Source organism: Ovis canadensis, chromosome 1, assembly GCF_042477335.2.
Source record: "Ovis canadensis isolate MfBH-ARS-UI-01 breed Bighorn chromosome 1, ARS-UI_OviCan_v2, whole genome shotgun sequence".
NCBI lineage: Eukaryota > Metazoa > Chordata > Mammalia > Artiodactyla > Bovidae > Ovis > Ovis canadensis.
This window is the reverse complement of record NC_091245.1, coordinates 189,432,591-189,455,308: the sequence shown is the minus strand read 5'-3', so window position 1 is coordinate 189,455,308 and position 22,718 is coordinate 189,432,591. Positions and strand designations below refer to the sequence as shown.

At 36.8% G+C, this 22,718-nt stretch overlaps 1 protein-coding gene across 6 annotated transcripts in view; it reads left to right on the top strand.

Moving 5' to 3' along the window:
* The window catches only part of GOLGB1 (golgin B1), a 77,088-nt gene that overhangs the window by 29,871 nt on the left and 24,499 nt on the right, over window positions 1-22,718 (top strand). For all 6 annotated transcript variants that reach the window (XM_069554702.1, XM_069554684.1, XM_069554676.1 and 3 more), the window contains 4 exons: window positions 5,591-5,705; window positions 8,247-8,320; window positions 11,339-16,536; window positions 17,391-19,302. In XM_069554702.1, coding sequence (XP_069410803.1) covers window positions 5,591-5,705; window positions 8,247-8,320; window positions 11,339-16,536; window positions 17,391-19,302 — 7,299 coding nt within the window. The remainder of the gene's footprint in view (window positions 1-5,590; window positions 5,706-8,246; window positions 8,321-11,338; window positions 16,537-17,390; window positions 19,303-22,718) is intronic.

Below are 22,718 nucleotides of genomic sequence, written 5' to 3'. Positions count from 1 at the left end.
TTTTATTGTTTTTTGATCCTTGGTATTTCTTTCTGTTTATTTGGTTTTACTTTTCTTTTTTTACCTTCTTAAGGTATAACTTTATATCAAACACTTCAGATCTTTTGTCATTTAAACATTTAAAGGATACAGTTCCCTTTTAAGCACATGGTTTGATATGTTGTGTTTTTATCATTCAGTTTTTGAAGCATTTTTGAATTCTCCTTGTGATTTCATCTTTGATCATGGATTATTTAGAAATGTGTTGTTTAATTATCCACATATTTAGTTTTATTTTTAGATATCTTATTGTTATTATTATTGCTTTCTAATTTAATTTCATTATGATCAGATAACATGTTCTATATTATTTCAGTTCTTTGAAATTTGTAGAGACTTGTTTTATGACACAGCATATGGTCTATCTTGGTGAATATAGCTTGTGTGTGTTTGTATGTGTTCCAAGTCACTTCAGTTGTGTCTGACTGTTTGCAATCCCATGGACTGAAGCCTGCCAGGCTCCTCTGTTCATGGAGTGGGTTGCCATTCCCTTCTGGGGATCTTCTCAACCTAAAGATTGATGCTGAGTCTCCTGCATTGCAGGCAGATTCTTTACCATCAGAGCTACCAGGGAAGCTATACAATATAATATTGTATAAACATCACTTAAATCATAGTATTATTTAGGTTATCTAAAACTAGACCAATTTTTTTTAACATTTGACTAAATTTAATATCTGTTCTGAATAAGTTCTTAACAAGTTAAACATAGACAAATGTATCTCAATGTAATAAAGGCCCTATATGACAAGTCCAGAGCTAACAATCAGGTTCAATGGTGAAAGGCTGAAAGATTTTCCTCTTAGATCAGGAACAAGACAAAGGTGCCTACTCTTAGCACTACTCTTCAACATAGTAATTCAGCATAGTAATGGAAGTCCTTGGAAGATCTGGAATGGCCAAGGATTCCAGAGGAAGAACAAAGAAGGAGGCATCAAATTCTGGATTTCACGAAGGAGGCATCAAATTCTGGATTTCTTTTCAATTCTGTGTTTCAGAGATTTGGAGAGGGAATGAATGATGGAGATGGCTATTTTCTCTGCAAAGTCTGGAGCCTTCTATGGGGGAAACTATCTGGAGGCTTTTCCAACTCAATTCTGGAGCCAGGAGTAGGATGACTTGAGTTGACTGACAAAGTCACATGCCCTTCTCTTGTGGCTTGGCTGGTATTTTGATTTCTATTTCTTGATTGGAATGATTCTGTTTGTTCAGAAGAAATGGTTATTTCTTCTTCTAAACAGAAGGTTATGAGATTCCTCAAGTTCGAGAGATCGGAAATCCAAAATCAGTTTCACTGGCCAGAAATCACAATGTTGGTTGGGCTGCAAAGGAGGCTTTAGGGAAGAATTAATGTACTTACTCTTTCCAGTGGCTAGAGCTGTATTTCTTACACTCCATGGTTCCTGGTTGTTCTTCCATCTTTAACACCAGAAGTCTAGCATCTCATCTCAGTCATCAGGTTACCTTCCAACCCTCTCATCCTCAGCATATAATATATAGTTAAGTTTTGCTTGTTTACTTCTTCCCATAAGCTTTGCTTTGTCATTGGAGTGTTGAGTTGATTCAGTATAATTACTGATATGAATGATTTGTCTTTCATTTATGCCATCTTGGGGTTTTTTTCCTTCTGTTTTCTATTCCTGTCTTCTATTTGGTAATTTAAAGTTTTTTGAATTTTATTTTTACTTATATATTGACTTACTTTCCTTTTAAATAGCTATATTATAGGTATAATTGACATATGATAATCTGCATACTTTTAAAGTGTACGACTTAATAAGTGTTGATGTATGCATGAAGCCATCACCACTATTAATAAAATGAACATATTCATCACCCCCAAAGTTTCTCATGATCCCTTTTCATTTTTCTCTCACATCTCCCCCCAATCAAGTAACCACTGATCTTCTTTCTGTCATTATAGTTTGTATTTTTTAGAATTTTAAATAAATTGTATGTGGTTTTTTTTCTTGACTCCTCTCACTTAGCATACTTATTCTGGTATTTATCCTATTGTATGCAGCAAGAGTTCATTCCTTTATATTGTTGAGAATATTGTACATAGCACAGTTTGGTTATCTGTTTACTTGTTGATGGGCAGATTTGGATTATTGACTGTTACAAGTAAAGCTTCTATGGATATTCTTTTACAAATCTTTGTTTGGACCTGTGCTTTCTTTACTCTCAGTAAATACCTAAAAGTGAAGTGTCTGTATCATATGAGAGATTTTAAGACAGACATTGCCAGACAGTTTTCCAAAGTGGTATTACCATTTTCTATTCCTATCAGCAGTGTATGAGAGTTCTGGGGAAAATCTCACCTGGTAGTTATGTATTATCCTTATGCTTTCTTGGATTCAGTTGTGAAAATTTTGCTTGAAAGTTTTACATCTGTGTTTATGATGAATATTTGTCTGTCTGTGATTTTCTGTAATATCTTTTCCTGGGTTTGCTCTGTGTGTAAACCTGGCCTTTTAGAATGAATTGGGAAGTATTCTTTCCTTTTCACTTCTTTGGAATGATTGTGTATAGACTTGGTATTATATTTTCCTTAAATGCTTAGTGAAAATTCATCAGTGAAGCTGTCTAGTCTTGAAGTTTTCTTTGTTGAAGCATTTGTCTATATAGATTCTGTTTGTTTCGTAACTATTTGGCTATTTAGGTAATCTATTTGTTCTGGAGTGAGCTTTGGTATTTTAATATCTTTTAGAAGATTGGTCCATATAAAGTTATCAAATTTATAGACAAAAAGCTATTCATAATAGTCTCTAATTATTCTTTTAACATATATAGAATCTGTAGTGACATTACCTCTTCTATTTCTGATATTGGTAATTTGTGTTTTCTTTCTTATGCAGGTAAGACGGTCCAGAGGTTTATTAATTTTTAGTAATCTCAAAACCAGCCTTAACTTCATTGATTCTGTCTTGTTCTCTGTTTTCTATTTTATTGATTTCTGCTTTGATCTTCCTTATTTCCTTTCTTCTGTTTACTTTAGACTTGATTTCCTCATTTCTTAGCTTCTTAAGGCAAAAGCCAAGGCCATTACTTTGAGACCTTTCTTATTTCTAATATAGGCATTTTGCATTAAAAATTCCCCCCTAAAATCTACTTAAGTAGCATCCCACAAATTTGGTTGTATTTTCATTTTCACTCAGTTAAAGATACTAATTTCTCTTTTAATTTCTTCTTTGCCCGCTGGGTTACTTAGTTTCTAAATATTTGGGGGTGATACATCTAGAAGTCTTTCTGTTATTGATTTTTATTTTAATTCTGTTGTGGTCAGAGCACATACTTTATATGACTTGACTCTTAGAATTGATTGAGACTTGTTTTATGGCCCAGAATATTGTTTATTTTGGTTGATGCTGCATATGTACTTGAAAATAGTCTGCTGTTGTTGGCTTGAATGTTTTATAAATGTCGATCATGTGAAATTAGTCAATAATGTTATTCAAGTGTACTATATCTTTGCTGCTTCTCTGCCTGTTTGTTCTCTCAATTATTGAAAGGAGTATTGAAATCTCATAGTTGTGGATTTATTTACAGTTCTATCAGTTTTTGCATCATATATTTTCAAGCTGTGTTATTGGGGGCTTAAACATTTAGGATGTTTATGTCTTCTTGATTATCAAGTGACCCATTGATATTATGAAATGATATTCTTTATCCTTGGTAACATTCTTTGCTGTGAAATGTACTTTTGTCTGATATTAATATAGTTATTCTACTTTTTTGAGTAATATTAGCATGGTGTATCTTTTTTCACTCTTTAGATTATTTTTGTCTTTATATTTAAAGCCTATATGAAGTGTAGAATTTGAATCTACTTCTTATCCAATCTGTCAGTCTCTGCCCTTTACTTGGAGTGTTCAGACCATTTTCTTTAATGTTGCCATTGATACCGTTTTAAGTCTCTCACCTTGCTATTTGTTTTCCATTTTTCCAACTTTTTGCCTTTTACTTTTTTACTTTTCCTTCCTTTAAAAAAATTGATTGAATATTTTTTACGATTCTGTTTTTCTCACTTTTCAGCTTATTAGCTATAATTCTTTATTTTGTTATAATAGTGACTGCATTAGGGATTATGCTGCTGTTGCTTCGTCGCTTCAGTCATGTCCAACTCTTTGTGACCCTATAGTCTGTAGCCCTCCAGGCTCCTCTGTCTATGGGATTCTCTAGACAAGAATACTAGAGTGGACTGCTATGACCTCCTCCAGGGGATCTTCCCAACCCAAGGATCGAACCCACATCTCTTATGTCTACCTGCATTGGCAGGCAGGTTCTTTATAACCTGGGAAAGCCATTGGGGATTATAGTTGCATTTTAATCATAGTTAACCTGCATATAATATTGTGCTGCTTCATGTGTAGAATAGTAATCTTATAATTGTATACTTGTATTTCTTCATTCTTGGGACTTAGTTATTATTTAACTTATACATATGTCATAAACAAAAAACACAAAAATATAATATGTTATAAAGAAAAATTTTTATTTTTGTTTAGTCAGTTATCTTTCAGGAGATTCAAATGATAAGAAAAAAAATTTAATTACCATTGCAGTTACCATTTCTGGTGCTTTTCTTTAGGGTAGATCCAGAATTGGCAGTCTCTGTAAAGAGTCAAATGATAAATATTTTAGGCTTTTAGGCCATAACTTTATTTTCAAAAACAGGTAGAAGGCTCTAAACCTTGCCAAACTCTGGTGTAGTTTCTTATTTCCATCTTGTGTCATTTTCCTTCTGCCCAAAGGACTTCCTTTAATGTGTGTGTGTACTCTCTTGAGCACACAAGTCTGCTGGTAAGGGGTTCTTATGGCTCTTGCGTGTTTGAAGAAATCTGTCGCTCTGTTTTTAAAAGATATCTAAAAGCTAACTGTAGAATTTTATATTGATAGGTTTTTTTCTTTTGATACTTTAAGGCTATTACTGTACTCTTTTTTCTTGCATTTTGTTTCTTAGTAAGAAATCTACTGTAATCTTTGTCTCTTTTTTTTATTTCCTGATTGCTTTTAGGATTTTATCACTGGTTTTGAACACTTTGGTTATAATGTGCCTTCGCATAGATTTCTTCATGTTTCTCGTGCTTGGAATTTGCCTTTTGAATCTCTGTGTTTATAGTTTGCTTCAGTCTGGAAATTTTTCTACCATTAATTAGTCCAATATTTTTTCTGACCTCTCTCTTCCTTTGAAGACTCCATTTACACACATACTAGATTACTTGAAGTTTTTCCAGAACTCATAATGTGCTTTTAATTTTTTGAATTCTGAAAATTTTCTTTCGTATGCAGTAGACTTGGAAAATCCAGGCTTTGGTCTTAAATTCAAAAGCCAGTGAACTAGAAATTTGTGTGAAAGATTTCATCTTTCTATCTTCAGATGAAAAGCATTGCTTTAAAGATTACCTAGGCAGATAAGTAGATGCTATTTTTAAAGTATTTTTCAAGGCTGGAGAACTTTTAGAACACAAAAATGCCAGAGGCTATCTGGACATTAGGATGAGAGTTTTGCACTGGAGAATCATTAATTTGTTGTCTTTCTACAATTTAGGCAGTCACTGAAGAGAGTATTGCCTTTTTGCAGAAGAGAGTGGTAGAACTAGAGAATGAAAAGGGAGTCTTGCTCCTAAATTCTGTAGAGCTGGAGGAGCTGAAAGCTGAGAATGGTACGTATAAATGAAAACCATAATTCTCTGACCTCTTAACCAACAACTTTTCACTGTATATGTGTAACAGGTAGATTCAATGATAATAAAGATCTTAGCACAGCTAATAGTTATTGAAGTTAGGATTAATACACATTAAACAATTTGAACACAATACCAGTGTTTACATAAGTATAACATTTTGCAGTATGGGCTTTAAATGCTGCAGGAGATCTGTATTATATTCATTTTGGAGTAGGCCAAGGAATCGTCTCAGATGTATGGCTCAAATAGGACCTTACTAAGACAATGACTTTTTAAATAGGTAAAATAGAGAAAGAACTTTTCCAGTAACAAATTTGTGGGAGGAGGTAACAGAGATCAGTAGAAATAAAGATTTAGAGGTAGAAACCATTTTGTTTTTTGCTCATGCTATATACTGCTTAGAACCGTATCCTTTTAGCCTGGCTAATTCTTGAACTCATCTTTCAGGCCTCAACTAGGGCATTAACTTTTTAAGAAGTTGGTCCTAATCTCCCAAAGTTGGATTAAATGCATTTTTGTGCTTCTAAAATTCATTTTCAAGGGCAAGGGTCTTTTTTTTTTCCCATCTTTTGCTTTACCTTTTACCAGGAACTAGAATAGTACCTGGCAAATGAGTGACTGCTGAATAAAGTTTTGTTGGATTGAACTAAATTTAGCGCTTTATTCTATTGAACTGTGTGTGAACAGTTAGTAAGAATGAAGATATACTTCCTTCCTTTTGTCACCTGCTTCACAAGGACCGTATAGCTTTAGTAACTTGTAGTTAATAATGCTTCACTTATCTAATTTATCCTGGAGTGACTGACTACTGTGCTTTAAGAGTGAGAATGAATACCAAGTAAAGTATATACCATTTCCTAAAGTCTATACCAACATTTCCAACTTAACCATTTTACAGTTCCACTTAGCTATAAACTAAGGTATATAGGGATCATATATCTTTATTAGACTAGTCCTACCATTGCTGATAAAGAATACTGCAAATTGAACTTGTTATTCAACCCACTTAAACCACTTCTCTGAGACCTTATCCATGATGTTTATTTTGCAGTTTTGCAAGCAGTCTCTGTCACTTTTATGTGGCTTATTATGGTTTAGAGGTTACATGAGTTCCATTCTCTTTGCTCTTTACTGCAGGGGTCACTGGCCCTGAGGTTTTCTGTATTAGTTTTCATGTCTGGTTACCCTTGTTTTATGAGTCATGTTCTATTAATATTAAATTCACCTTTTGTTCTTCCATTTCTACCACTGTGCTCCTTCCTCAAATACTTGTGAAATGTCTGAACATATTATATACAGTCTTGAATTCATTTGTTTCATGAATGTTCATTTATTCATTCAGCAAATATCTTTCCTGTGTACTGGGGACTACTCTAGTTGCTGAGGATACTGCTCCAAACATATTAGAAGATAAGACAGGCCATAAACATGTATATACATAAGAAAATTTCAGAGAGTGATAAATACTAGGATGAAAATAGAACAGGCTACTGCACATGTGTCTGGGGGAAGGAGAAAGCAGTGTCAGAGTGGTCAGAGTAGGCCTCTTTGATCACTGGTTACCTGAATGATGAAAAGGGGACAGCCACACAAAAGAGACTGAGCAGATCTCATTCCAAGCAGGGAAGAGCAGTGTAAACACCCTGACGTATGAATAAACCTTGATATGTTTTCAGATAGAAGCAAGGCCAGTGTTCTTGGAAGTAGAGTGAGCAAAAGGGGGGCAGTATAGAGTTTGTAGAATAAGTAGGGTCAAATCATGTCAGTCATATTAAAACACTTGGATGTAGTGTAAAAAATGAGCTTTTTTGTTTGTTTCGTATACTTGTCTTAGCTTCTCAGAAAAAGTATAAACTTCTTGGGGGCTTACTAATACTCAATATTTTCATCCTCCAAGGTACTACTACCGTTTTTAGATACCCACATTGTAATAAGACATGGGGGAGAGCTCAGAAGACTGAGTTCTGATCCTAGCCGTATGAACTAGCTGTAGGACATGTCATTTCTTTGTTTCCTCATATGGTCATTGAAAAGATTGGATAGCTCCTTTCCATGCTAAAATTTGATGTCCTTATGAACATATGTGAAAAAATGTAGAAGACATTTTAAGTGCTATATTAATACATGATGTATAATATGAACACAGAAAAGTTATAGATAATTTACATTTATTTCCCTAGAATTCCCAAATTATGCTGCAGAAATAGCTGCTTTTTGTCATGTGCTCTGGCTTTTTTTTTCCCCCCCTTTAAAGCTTTCCACTATTTATTATACTTCACTCAGGTTAATCATTAACACCCACTACCCTTCTATCTTATATCTCATCTTTTCATTATCTTTTGCCACTTCTTTATTTTAATAAAATAAGTTGTTTTATCTCCCCCAAACTAGTCTGTTCTTTCCTCTTGGTTATTTCATGCATCTCAAATAGCCTCACACACAATCATACCTCTGTTTGGTTTTTTTTCAAACACTTCTACATTTACCTTCTAAGGCTATTTATTTTGTGACTTTCAGAAAAACTATCCTCTCAGATTACTCTCCTGGAGTCTCAGAAGAGAACTGGAGAGGTAGACAGAGAAGTCCATGAGGTAAGTGATGCATTCTTAAAATAATGAGAATATGAGCTCGATCAGGGGAGGTGGTTTCAAGCCTAAGCTTTTGTATAGTTTTCTAATGTCGACAGAGAATTACATTACCTAGAAAATGAGATTTAAGAGAGTTGTAATGGTTATTATTTCTCATTTACTCTCATTTGTTTATAAATATTTGGACATTTTATTTGTCCTGAACCAATGCAAGTACAGTAGCATTTATTTGGGATTTGATAGCCTATTTTGCATGCTGGGTTATCATTTATCTCAACTTCTTTGCCCACCTCAGAAAAGTTTTTCAGTAAAGAAATTAGGTAAAAATCTCCAGTCTCTCCCCACCACCCCCTTCTCATTTGGCACAGTTTAACTTAGGATTATATTCAAAAGGCATCCTTAGAGAATGGTGATTTTTATAACCTGAAAATCATTATAAGAAATGTGTGATTGCTCAAAATTCTGCTAATTTAAGATGATTGTTGGCTGTATTGTGTTTAATTGTCCTTCCATTTAGGAAATCCAGTGATAGGGAATTTCCTGGTGGTCCAGTGGTTAGGACTCCATGGTTTCACTGCCAAGGGCCTGGGTTTGATTCTTGATCGGGGAACTGCCACACAAGTCATGTGGCATGGCCAGAAAAAAAAGAAAAGAAGTGAGTGATAGACTCATAAATGGTCTTGAGGAATAATTTAACTTCTTTACAATAGTGTCTGCTTACTTATTGTATTAGAGTTCTCTAGAGAAACAGAATTAATAGGAAGTGAAATATATATAAACAGGGTTTATTTTAAGGAATTGGCTCATGTAATTGTGGAGGCTGACAAATTCAAAATTGCAGGGTAGGCTAGCACACTGGAGACCCAGAGAAGTTGCAGTTTGAATATGAAGGTAGTCTGCAGGCAGAATTTCTTCTTTTTGGAGGAGGGCCATCTTTTTTTGGTTATGGCCTTTAACCACTTAGGTGAAGCCCATCCACATTATGGAGAGCAGCCTGCTTTACTCAGAGTCTGCTGGTTTAAATCTCAACTATCTAAAAATACCTCAACAGAACATTTGGAGTAATGTTTGACCAATTATCTCAGTATTGTGGGCTAACCATGTTGAGGCATAAAGTTAACTTCCACATTTACATTCAATTACGTTTTCATATGATGTTCTGTTCACAAAATTGTGAAAAGTGGACTAAATTTTGAAAATAATTTTAAGATTATATGGTTACTGACAAATTATGAGAGTTTAGTAGTGAAAAATTAATTTTGTTTAGCCAAGGAGATGCTTAATGTTTTAAGATGCTTAGCAATTAATGTCTAGTGAAAACATAACTCAAAATGGAAGAGCAGATAAGAAATATGGGAATCTATTAAGAAAAACAAAATATCCAGAAGGGAGAACAAACAGGAAACAGCGGAAAAGGAAGGGAAAAAAAGCTCCACAGAAATTGTAAAAGGAAGCGTGACTAAGATAATTCCTTGGGATAAGAGAGAGTGAATAGAAAGGGTCCATAGAAAATGTAAGCACGGTCTAAAGGGGAAGACTAGTACTAGAAGGAAAAGCGAGAGTGGCCAGAAAGAGCAAAGGTTTCCAGTTTCTACTCTCTGATGTATAACATTGACTTTAAAAAAAAAAAATCAAGCCAAAGTTAATTGAACTCTATAGATAGGATAGGGAGCAGCAGAGAATGAGAGTTGGAAGGGAAGAGAGTGAGTGACGTGGCATGACAGATAGTTAGTAAAGAGGAAATAAGAATACTTAGGATATGAGAGAGACCAGAGAAAGGAGTTAGTTATATTTCCATCTTCTGGCAAAAGTGATGCCCTGACTATATTAGATTTTTCATGTATGTAGGAATGGATAAATAATAATGTGGCATGAAGAAATTATAAAGGAACTTTTCCTCTGCTAAAAAAAATGTCCAGTTTTGGTTTCTAGAAATGTGAGTATAAGTATTGCAGAGAGTGAAGAATTTTAAAAGATTAGAAGTGCTAATGAAAAATGATGAGATAATAACTTTCTGTAGAATAATATATAGTTCTAAAGTAATGATTTCTTTTCTTTTACTCAGTGGCTGAATGTGATACCAAGATAATAGGTAGTATTCATTGAGGACTTACTATGTGCCAGCTTCTGCTAGTGAATGGCAGAGATGTGAACTTTGGCAGCTAGGCTGCAGAGCTTGTGCTCTTGGCCACCACATTGTTTGACAATCCCCTGGTTTGTTTGTTTTTTTCCTTTGTATCAAGTTGGAATTTTTTTGGGGGGAGGGGGGAGAAAAGCTGCTGTTGACAAAGATGGATATTTTATTATGTATATGGTCCCCAAACTCATTTAATAAAATACTAGATTTACCATGAAATTCACTGGTTTTGTCCCAGGAAGACAATTATAGAAATAATTTATATGGATTGAACAGCCTAATACAGTAAGCTTTGTAATAGTAACTTGGTTAATATTTTGTCAGATGGGTCTGTAATTTCTTCCCAAGCTCCAACAGAACTCTTCTTTGATTATTTTATCCTGGTACTTTATCTTAATCAACTTGTCTAATAATCTCTTTTGTCTGTTAATAGCTATCTTATCTAATACTTCCTATTCCAATAGATAGTTTAGGAAAAGGAATCCTGTAACTTCCTTCTTGGCATGAGATGAAACAAAAATTTACTTCTTGCTTCGCTTTTTATTTGTAAGTAGTTCTTAGGAGAAATAAGCAATTTTAATCTGAAAAAAAAGTTTCCCAAGCGAGGAATATTTAGAAAATGAGTCCCAGGTTTCCTTAGGTTTTATGCATATGACTTGACTTCAGTGTAGGATTGACAGGATGCCCTCAGGGGTCCAAGTTGGGAAATAAAAACTGATTTTAAAAATATTTAGCAGTTTTGTGGTAGGAACATTTGGATGGAAATGTTTTTGGTTTTGTAAAATGCACAAAATACCAGTTTTTAGTTAGGCTCTTTCCTATAAAACATTTGATTGAGGTGTTTTCTTTCTTTCTTTCTTTCATTTTTTTTTAAAAAAAAACAGGTGAACATGGTTGATATTACCAGGCTCAACAAAAGCAGTTTTTCTGCTGAGGAAAGTGGACAAGATGCCCTGGAGAACACATTTACTCAGAAGCATAAAGAACTATCTGTTTTATTGCTGGAAATGAAAGAAGCTCAAGAGGAGATTGCATTTCTTAAGATGCAGCTTCAAGGCAAAAGGGCAGAAGGTGACCCTGAGTTCCTTGATCAGAAAGAAATGAAACAGATAGAGAGTGAAGGAATACCTCCAGTTAAAATGACAGTGTTGCTTGAAGATACAGGGCAGCATTTTCCACCGATGCCAGATAAAGAGAATAGTCTCACAACAACTGAGAAAGAAGAGCAGATGAGCCCCGAACACCAGCGTAGACCATCTGAGGAAATATCTTTAAATTACACCGGAGTGGAATTAAAATCAGCCAAGCAGGACGATGATGATAAACCCTCTTCTGCTGTCCCAGGTATTTGTCAGTGTCACCAGGATGAATTGGAAAGACTAAAAGGTCAAGTTTTGGAGCTTGAGGTAAACCTTCATAAAGCAGAAGAAATCTATGAGAAAAATTTAGATGAGAAAGCTAAGGAAATAGGCATCCTAACCCAGCTGATTGAAGAGTTTAAGAAAAATGCTGAAAACACCAACAATGCTTTCACTGCTTTGTCTGAAGAAAGAGACCAGCTTCTTGCTCAGGTGAAGGAACTTTGTGTGGTAACGGATCTGAGGGCTCAGGTACAGCAACTAGAAGTGAGCCTTGCAGAAGCAGAAACGCAAAGAAGACTTGACTGTGAAAGTCAGACTGCTCATCATGACTTGCTCACTGAACAGATCCACAGCCTCACCATAGAAGCCAAATCTAAAGATGTGAAGATTGAAGTTTTACAGAATGAACTAGATGGTGTGCAGATTCAGTTTTCTGAGCAGAGTACTTTGATCAAAAGCCTGCAGAGCCAGCTGCAGAGGAAGGAAAGTGAAGTGCTTGAGGGGGCAGAACGTGAGAGGGAGGTCTCAAATAAGGTGGAAGAACTTTCACAGGCCCTTTCACAGAAGGAACTTGAAATAGCAAAAATGGATCAACTCTTACTAGAAAAAAAGAAAGATGTGGAAATACTCCAACAGACCATTGAGGAGAAGGATCAGCAAGTGACAGAAATCAGCTTTAGTATGACGGAGAAAATGGTTCAGCTTAATGAAGAGAAATTTTCTCTTGGGGTTGAAATAAAGACTCTTAAAGAACAGCTGAATTTATTATCCAGAGCTGAAGAGACCAAAAAAGAGCAGATGGAAGAAGATAAAGAAATTGTTTCCAGCATTAAACAGAATTTTGATGAGTTGAGCCCAGCAGGGCTAATGAGTAAAGAAGAACTTCAACGTGAATTAGACCTTGTAAAGAAAGAAAGTGAGCAGAGAAAGAGAAAGCTCCAGGCTGCTCTTATTAATAGAAAGGAACTTCTACAGAAAGTCAGTAGATTAGAAGAGGAATTGGCCAAAGTGAAAGATGAACCCAGCAAAGAGATCCTACTCCATGAGAGTGAGAGGAGAGAAGTAGAAGAAGATAAAGAAAGCAAAGAAGACTTAGAAAAATGTGTGACTTCTAAGTGCCAAGAAATAGAAATGTCTTTAAAACAGATAATATCTGAGAAGGAAATGGAACTAGAGCACATTAGGAAGGATTTGGAAGAAAAGGCAGCAATAGAAGAACAGTTACAGGCTGTGGTCAAACAGATGAATCAGAATTTACAGGAGAAGACAAACCAGATAGATCTGCTCCAAGCAGAAGTCATTGAAAACCAAGCAATTATCCAAAAGTTAACCACAGGTAACAAGGATGCAGGTGATGGAGACTCAGCAGCACCTGTAAAAGAAGCAGTGGCCATCAGTCCGCTTGGTGCAGGCAGTGGAGAACACTGGAAACCAGAACTGGAAGGAAAAATAGTGGACCTTGAAAAAGAAAAGGAGCAACTTCAAAAGAAGCTACAGGAAGTATTAACCTCTCGCAAGGTGATTCTAAAAAAGGCACAGGAGAAAGAAAGACATCTTAGGGAGGAGCTAAAGCAACAGAAGGACGACTATAATCGCTTACGAGAACAGTTTGATGAGCAGAGCAAGGAAAATGAGAACATTGGGGACCAACTAAAACAACTGCAGATTCAAGTACAGGAATCTATGGACAGAAAACTCCCAGGCAGTGGCCAGCAGGAACCAGGCTCTCCCACTCAAGGTTTAGAAGAACCTTTATTCAAAGCCACAAAACAGCAGCCTGTTCAATCTGTTTCAGAGTCTGACTTGCACCTAGACTGGCCTTCTCATCTTGGAGATACAAATGCTCTGCAGGGCAATACTGCTATTGCCCAGATTAAGACCCAGCTGAAAGAAATAGAGGCTGAGAAAGAAGAGTTAGAGTTAAAGGTTAACTCTACAATAAATGAGCTGACTAAAAAATCAGAAGAGGTATTTCAGTTACAAGAGCAGATAAATAAACAGGATTTAGAAATCCAGAGTCTGAAGGCAGAGTCCTGTGAAGCTGAAGCCCACGCAGAAACCCTGAGGCAAAAACTGGAAAGCAGTCAACTAGAGATCGCTGGATTAGAGCAGTTAAGAGAATTGAAGCCTGAACTAGATGAACTGCAAAAACTCATAAGCAAAAAGGACGAAGAAGTTAGATACCTTTCTGGACTGCTTAGTGAAAAGGAAACAGCCCTTACTAAAGTACAAACGGAGATAACAGAACAAGAGGATTTAGTAAAGGCACTGCATACACAGCTGGAAATGCAAGCCAAAGAACATGATGAGAAGATAAAGCAGTTCCAGGTGGAGCTTTGCGAACTGAAGCAGAAACCAGAAGAGACCGGAGAAGAAAGTAAAGCAAAACAGCAAATACAGAGGAAACTGCAAGCTGCCCTCATTTCCCGAAAGGAAGCACTAAAAGAAAACAAAGGTCTCCAGGAGGAGCTGTCTTTGGCCAGAGACACCATTGAGCATCTCACTAAGTCTCTGGCAGATGTGGAAAACCAAGTTTCTGCTCAAAATAGAGAAAAAGATGTATTCTTAGGAAAGTTAGCTCTTCTTCAGGAAGAAAGAGACAAACTCATTGCAGAAGTGGACAGATCTTTAATGGAAAATCAAAGTCTCAGTGGTTCTTGTGAAAGTCTGAAATTAGCACTGGAGGGTCTTACTGAAGACAAGGAAAACTTAACGAAGGAAATTGAATCTTTGAAATGTTCCAAGATTGCAGAAAGCACTGAGTGGCAAGAGAAACACCAAGAGTTGCAAAAGGAATATGAAATTCTTCTGCAGTCCTATGAGAATGTTAGTAATGAGGCAGAAAGAATTCAGCATGTAGTGGAAACTGTGAGGCAGGAGAAGCAGGAACTTTATGGCAAGTTAAGAAGCACAGAAGCAAACAAGAAAGAAACAGAAAAGCAGTTACAGGAAGCTGAACAGGAAATGGAGGAGATGAAGGAAAAGATGAGAAAGTTTGCTAAATCTAAACAGCAGAAAATCCTAGAGTTGGAAGAAGAGAATGAACGGCTTAGAGCAGAGGTACATCCTGCAGGAGATACATCTAAAGATAGTATGGAAGCACTTCTTTCCTCCAATTCCAACATGAAGGAGGAGCTGGAAAGGGTCAAAACAGAATATAAAACCCTCTCTAAGGAGTTTGAGGCCTTAAAGGCAGAAAAGGACTCTTTAAGTGAAGAGGTTCAACATTTAAAACATCAGATAGAAGATAATGTATCCAAACAAGCTAGCCTGGAGCCCACTGAGAAGCATGACAACCAGCTGGCTGTCACTGAAGAGGCAACCCCTTCTGCTCCAGGTGAGGCTGAGGAGCAAGACTCCCCAGGTATGAACACAAGGCCTGAAAATTTAGAATCCACTCTATCAGAGAACAGTGCCAAGCCTGACATATGTGAGAATGTCAGCTTACATGATGAAATTAATAACTACCTTCAGCAGATTGATCAGCTCAAAGAAAGAATCACTGAATTAGAGGAAGGCAAGCAGAAAGACCAGGACTTTAGCCAGAATTTAGAAAACGAGAGAGATACTTTACTGAGTCAAATAGCAGCAAAGGATGGTGAACTAAAAATGCTTCAGGAAGAAGTAACCAAAATAAACCTATTAAATCAGCAAACCCAAGAAGAACTTGCCAGAGTTACCAAGTTAAAGGAGACAGCAGAAGAAGAGAAAGATGACTTGGAAGAGAGGCTTATGAATCAATTAGCAGAACTTAATGGAAGCATTGGGAATTATTATCAGGATGTTACAGATGCCCAGATCAAAAATGAGCTACTAGAATCCGAAATGCAGAACCTTAAAAAGTGTGTGAGTGAATTGGAAGAAGAAAAGCAACAGTTAGTCAAGGAGAAAACTAAGGTGGAATCAGAAATACGAAAGGAATATATGGAGAAAATACAAGGTGCTCAGAAAGGACCTGGCAATAAAAGCCACGCGAAGGAACTTCAGGAGCTGCTAAAAGAAAAACAGCAAGAAGTAAAGCAGCTGCAGACGGACTGTATTAGGTACCAAGAGAAAATCAGTGCTCTGGAGAGAACTGTTAAGGCTCTAGAATTTGTTCAGACTGAGTCCCAAAAAGATTTGGAAATAACCAAAGAAAATCTGGCTCAAGCCAATGAACACCGCAAGAAGGCAGAATCGGAATTAGCTAGCTTCAAAGTACTGCTAGATGACACTCAAAGTGAAGCAGCAAGGGTCCTAGCAGACAATCTCAAGTTGAAAAAGGAGCTTCAGTCAAATAAAGAATCCATTAAAAGCCAAATGAAACAAAAGGATGAAGATCTTGAGCGAAGACTGGAGCAAGTAGAGGAGAAACACCTGAAAGAGAAGAAGAATATGCAAGAGAAACTGGACGCTTTGTGTAGAGAAAAGGTCCACTTGGAAGAGACATTTGGAGAGGTTCAGGTCACTTTGAACAAGAAAGACAAGGAAGTTAAGCAACTTCAGGAAAACCTGGATAGTACTGTGGCCCAGCTGGCAGCTTTCACTAAGAGCATGTCTTCCCTCCAGGATGATCGGGACAGGGTGATAGATGAAGCCAAAAAGTGGGAGAGGAAGTTCAGTGATGCTATTCAGACCAAAGAAGAAGAAATTAGACTTAAAGAGGAGAATTGCAGCGTTCTAAAGGATCAGCTTAGGCAGATGTCCATCCATATGGAGGAACTGAAGATCAACATTTCCAGGTAAATGAATAATAACTCTTTTAGCTCTTCCAAAGGAAATTGAAGACAAAGGAAGTCATAAACTATTTCCATTCCCTTTAATATTATGGGACTAATTTTGGTCTAAATTTCCCCCCAGAAGATGTCTTCCCTCTCACTTCTGTCTCACTGTCTCTCTGTTTTTTTGCAAATGACTTTCTGCTACAACTTGTCTTGGCGTGAAAAATTCACATTTAGTTCTATACCCATTTTTCTGTTGAGAGATCTCTTAGACTTCTTCCTTTCTTTTCATTTTCATTTCTACTGTCCTTACCCATCTCTGAATTTTTACCATAGTATAAATTTCTATACTCTCAAATTACTGCCTTAGCCTCTGAAATTATCTCCTCTTTTCTCTTCCCCATATTCCACATCAGTTTATATTGCATATGCCTGCTGGAGTTATTTTCCTCAAACTCTAATTTTGTATCACTTTAGTTCAAGAACTAACAGCGTCCCCACACTATACTCTTTCATTTTTAGTAGAATCCCTCTGCTCAGAGACAGGTTTCCTCATTTGCCTCTCATACCAAGATTATTTCATTCGGGGGCCAGACAACAGCTTATCTAGAACCAAGTACAAAATTGGGGGCACTCTTCAGAGTATCCAAACTCATGTCACTAAATTAACAACAGACTTTGGAGTTTATTTTTATATAAATTCTTAGATGCAATATACCTTTAATACAGAACATTCGTAGAACTGATACTTCTTTATTAAAAACACCTTCAGTTATCAATGTTTATTCATTTGTAGATCTGAGTACCTGTTGTATTTCTTAGGCATCATGTACTTTTCCATTGAAATCTGTAATTAATGACCTTTTTTTTTCTAGGCTTGAGCATGACAAACAAATGTGGGAATCCAAAGCTCAGACAGAGGTCCAGATTCAGCAGAAGGTCTGTGATACTCTGCAAGGAGAAAACAGAGAACTTTTGTCCCAGCTCGAAGAGACTCAAAATCTATACCGTAGTTCTCAGGATGATTTAGCTAAGTTGGAATCAGAACTGAAGATTCTCAGAGACCAGTCAACTGATTTAAATAACTCTCTAGAAAAATTTAAGGAAAATAAAGAAAATTTGGAAGGGATCATAAAGCAGAAAGAGGCTGATATCCAGAATTGTAAGTTCAGTTATGAGCAGCTGGAGACTGATCTTCAGGCCGCCAGGCAACTGACCAGTAGGCTGCATGAAGAAATAAACATGAAGGAGCAGAAGATTATAAGCCTGCTTTCTGCCAAGGAACAGGCAGTCCAAGTGGCCGTGGCTGAACTGCATCAGCAGCATGATAAAGAAATTAAAGAACTGGAAAATCTGCTGTCCCAGGAGGAAGAGGAGAACACTGTCTTAGAAGAGGAGAACAAAAAAGCTGTTGACAGAACCAATCAGCTTATGGAAGCACTGAAAAACATGAAAAAGGAGAACTTGCAGCAGAAGGCTCAGTTGAATTCCTTCGTTAAATCCATGTCTTCTCTCCAGGATGACCGAGACCGCATAGTCAGTGACTACCAACAGCTGGAAGAACGACATCTCTCTGTGATCTTGGAAAAAGACCAACTCATTCAAGATGCTGCTACTGAGAATAATAAGCTGAAGGAGGAAATCCGAAGCTTGAGAAGTCATATGGATGACCTTAATTCTGAGAATGCCAAGCTCAATGCAGAGCTGATCCAGTATAGAGAAGACCTGAACCAAGTGTTGTCAAAGAAAGACTGTCAGCAAAAGCAGCTCCTTGAAGCTCAGCTTCAGCAGGTCAAGGAGCTGAAAGGTGAATATGCTAAATTAGAAGCAAAGCTCAAGGAGTCTGAGGAAGCAAGGGAGGAGCTGCAGAGGTCCTCTCTTGCCCTCCAGGAGGAGAAACAAGATTTAGCTAAAGAGACTGAGAGCTTGAAAGTCTCTCTATCACAATTAAAGAAACAGTTGACAGCCTTGCAAGAAGAAGGTACTCTAGGAATATTTCAGGCCCAATTAAAAGCCAAAGAAGAAGAGGTACAGAAGTTAAGTACTATCCTTTCTTCCTCTCAGAAGAGAGTTATGGAACTGGAAGAGGAATTGGTTCATGTTCAGAAGGAAGCTGCCAAGAAGGTAGGTGAAATTGAAGACAAACTGAATAAAGAATTAAAGCATCTTCATCATGATGCAGGGATAATGCGCAATGAAACTGAGACAGCAGAAGAGAGGGTGGCGGAGCTAGCGAGAGATCTGGTGGAGATGGAACAGAAGTTACTCGTGGTCACCAAAGAAAATAAAGATCTCACAGCACAAATCCAGTCTTTTGGAAAGTCAATGAGTTCCCTACAAAACAGTAGAGATCAGGCGCATAAGGAACTTGAGGAACTGAAAAGGAAATATGAGGCCAGTCTGAAGGAGCTGGCACAGCTGAGAGAACAGGGCCTCTTAAGCAGGGAGAGAGACATTCTTGTTTCTAAAGCTGCATTTCCAGTGATTTCCACTGAGGATAACAGCTTGCCTCACCTTGAGAAACTTAACCAGCAGCTTCTGTCCAAAGATGAGCAACTGCTTCACTTGTCATCACAACTGGAAGATTCTTACAACCAAGTGCAGTCCTTTTCCAAGGCTATGGCCAGCCTGCAGAATGAGAGAGATCGCCTGTTGAGTGAACTGGAGAAATTACGCAAGTCAGAGGACGGGAGGCAGAGGTCTGCAGCCCCACCTGCAACCAGCCCTGCTGAAGTACAGAGTTTAAAAAAAGCTATGTCATCACTCCAAAATGACCGGGACCGGCTAGTGAGTGTTTAGCGTCTCTTTCCAGTCTTCTGAGAGTTTTTGAAATTTTCTTTAAATTGATTTTCATTTTTACAGAAAATGGTAAAAATTTTTATTCATGTTAACTTGGTGTTCTGGGATGATAAACATTATTTAAATTACTTTAAATCTGCCATTGCTGTTTAAAAAAATCAGATTTCCTTTGCACAGAACTCACCATGGGTCACAAAAGGACTAAGAGATGGAAAGCTATTTTATATATTTTATACATACACACACACACACACACACACACACACACAGATGATTCCAGAATTTGTCGTAGTTTAATTGAATGAAAGTATTGGGATCACTTAAGTGCCTTTTTACACTGATAGTTTAGTAGAGTCTGGTAGAATTAAGGGTAAAGAGGACTCAGCTTATTTTGTACTTTTCTAAAAGCAACCCTAATTTGTCAAAAAAAAAGTTAAATCTAAAAGGGATTAATTTAAATAATTTTACATGACTATTTAGTAAAGCTTTATTTGCAGACTGAATCATTTTCCCACTTCCCTTTATATAGCCAACTTTTTTTTTTTAATCTTAGAGAAAGATAAGATCTCCAGTGTTAAATTTTTACTGCTTTTAGGAGGATCCCATAGTTTAATCCAGGTCTTTTTTTTTTTTCCTGAAAACTTGCAAATTATCAAAATTTAGAGGCAAAACTAGAACTGTATGAGCCCAGCCAGCCTATCAGGATTCTACTTTGTGACATTATTCTTTTCACTTTCATGACAGTTTCTTAACTCTGTCTAGGCCATATACTCAAATGGGCAATAAATTGAGCTTCAAAAGTCTAAATTTTCGATCTTTAAATCCAGAATATGAAAATTCTAGTTTTTACGATTGAAAGTGAAAGTGAAGTTGCTCAGTCATGTCCGACTCTCTGCGACCCCATGGACTGTAGCCTACCAGGCTCCTCCATCCGTGGGATTTTCAAGGCAGGAGTACTGGAGTGGGTTGCCATTTTCTTCTCCAGGGGATCTTTCCAACCCTGGGATCAAACCCAGGTCTCCCGCATTGCGGGCAGATGCTTTACCATCTAAGCCACCATTAGCCCAGGGGGAAGAAATCATTTCTCCTAAACTGTAAAGTCTTATGCAGATTTTTTTTTCTTGGTAGGTAATGTGTTCATTCATATTACATTTAATACTGAATATTTATAGACAATCTTTTTTCCCGTTTGTAATCTGAACAAAGCCTCCCTTTTCAGCTACAATTTTGACATTAATACAATTTAGGCATATTTATTTTTATTTTTAAAATCGTTTCAATTTAGCTGACTTTGTTCTAGGAGCTTAACCTTTTGTCATCGTTTTCAGAATGCAAATGCAAAAAGTTTTCTTCAGGACTGTATATACCTCACATATAATTTATAGCAGAGGTCCCCAGCCTCCAGGTGCAGACCGGTATCTCCTGTCAGGTTAGCAGTGGCATGAGATTAGAAAAAAAGTGCACAATAAATGTAATGTGCTTGAATCATCCCCAAACCATCCCCATTCCACCCCGCCCCCTGTCGTGGAAAAGTGTCTTCCATGAAACTGGTCCCTGGTGCCAAAATGTTGGGGACTGCTGGTTTATCCAGGTGTTGATTATCTTCTAGGTCAAAATCTTTTTCCTAAAAGCTGTTAGGATAGATTCTGAATTAGCTATGTTTTATTCAGTGAGTTGCTTTACTATTTTTAGCTTTTGTAAATACTAGGGACTAAACTTTCTATCTCTTAACCCCTGTTCTATTAATACCTTTTTGTCTGCTGGGTATTTACAAGCCAAAGCACTTTTTATTTATTTGTTTTTGTCTTAATATATATATATTTATTGAAGTACAGTTGGCTTACAATGTTTTAGGTGCACAGCAAGGTGATTTATTTATACATATACACATACATTATTTTTGAGATTATTTTTATTGACTATAGTTACATGTGCTATAAAGCCAGCATTTTTAAATTTCCATATAAATCATAGTAATGTTCTTCTGCTTCCTAAGGCTCATAACTGTCTATTATTTTATTTCATTTAATCATCAAAGTCTGTCATTTCTTTTTTAAAAATTTTTGTACAATTCTTAAAGGTTACTTTTGATTTACAATTGTAACAAAATATTGGCTGTATTCCTACATTGAGCCTATCTAGGGTCTATCATTTCTTTATTCATAGTGTGCCTCAAATATTTCTTTTTTCCTTTCCATCATCAACACCTTAGGATAAATTTTTAACACTTTACCCTTAAATGGTTATAATGTTGGTGCCCCCAGTTGTCACCCCTCCATTGCTGAATACATTTTTCTGAAACTACTCTCTTATTACTGCATTGTTCAGTAACCTTTAAAAATTATTCTATCTCTAAAATATTCTTAGGATTCAAACCTCTTGGTTTGGTTTTAAGACCCAATGGTTTGTATCTGCCTGTCTTTGCAATGTCCCCTTTTATTGCTTCCCTACTCTTTGTCTTAAAGTCAGCCATCTGATCTGCTCACCCACAAACTGGTCTACTTACCCACATTACCATCCTCTGAACAAAAATGTCCTCTCATTTTCCTTTTTTGGGCAATTATTCCTACTCTTTAAAGGTTGCTCCAGAGCTTAGATCCTCTGGTCACATTTCCAGATCACTTGATTGTCTATGACCTTCTGTCTGTACTTCCCTCGTGCTTCTCTTTTCCTTTGTCCCATGTTGTCTTGATGTATATGGGTGTGTGTGTTTGTGTGTGTAAAATTTCTATACCTTTGTATTTTTTTATTGCACCATTTAAATTTCAAGCTCCTGGTAAATGTCATATCTTGTACTTGTTTGTATTTCACATGGTTTTTAGCAGAAGGGTAGTTAATCATGTGGTAGATAATCAACAATTGTGGTGGATATTCTCTATCAGTGTGGTTGTTACTGAAAACACTGTTTTCTCTATTTTGTGAAATTGGAGTGTAGGGAGATTATAGAAACTTTTGAGACTGAGGCTTTTACATCTGCCATGACTGCAGCATAAAGCCTAAGCAGGGTTATAAATCACATAAAGGCCTGACAGTCCGACTCAGTGATATTGCATTCAGGCCCTGCCAGTCTGCTGAGGCCCTTCTGCATGCTTACTGAATGTGTTATTAACTCCATCGACTCTTCTTTTCCACACGTCTTGTTCTCACTCTGTCTCATGAGCATTGAAATTTCTAGTGTCTCAGCCACTGGCTGCATGTATGATAACATTTCAATCACTGTCAGTTTAAATATTCAGCCCAGGCCAGCAAATTGTCACCTCTGCCTAGACTAGGCTTCCTTTCTCTCAAGACCACCTAAAGGAGGAGCTCAGTTTGAAAGGAGCTCCGGTTACTCTGGTCCTCTTCTTTCCATAGTTAAAGGGAAGTTTCCCAAATAAAGTCTGAGGGTCTAAGTGGCAAGGAGT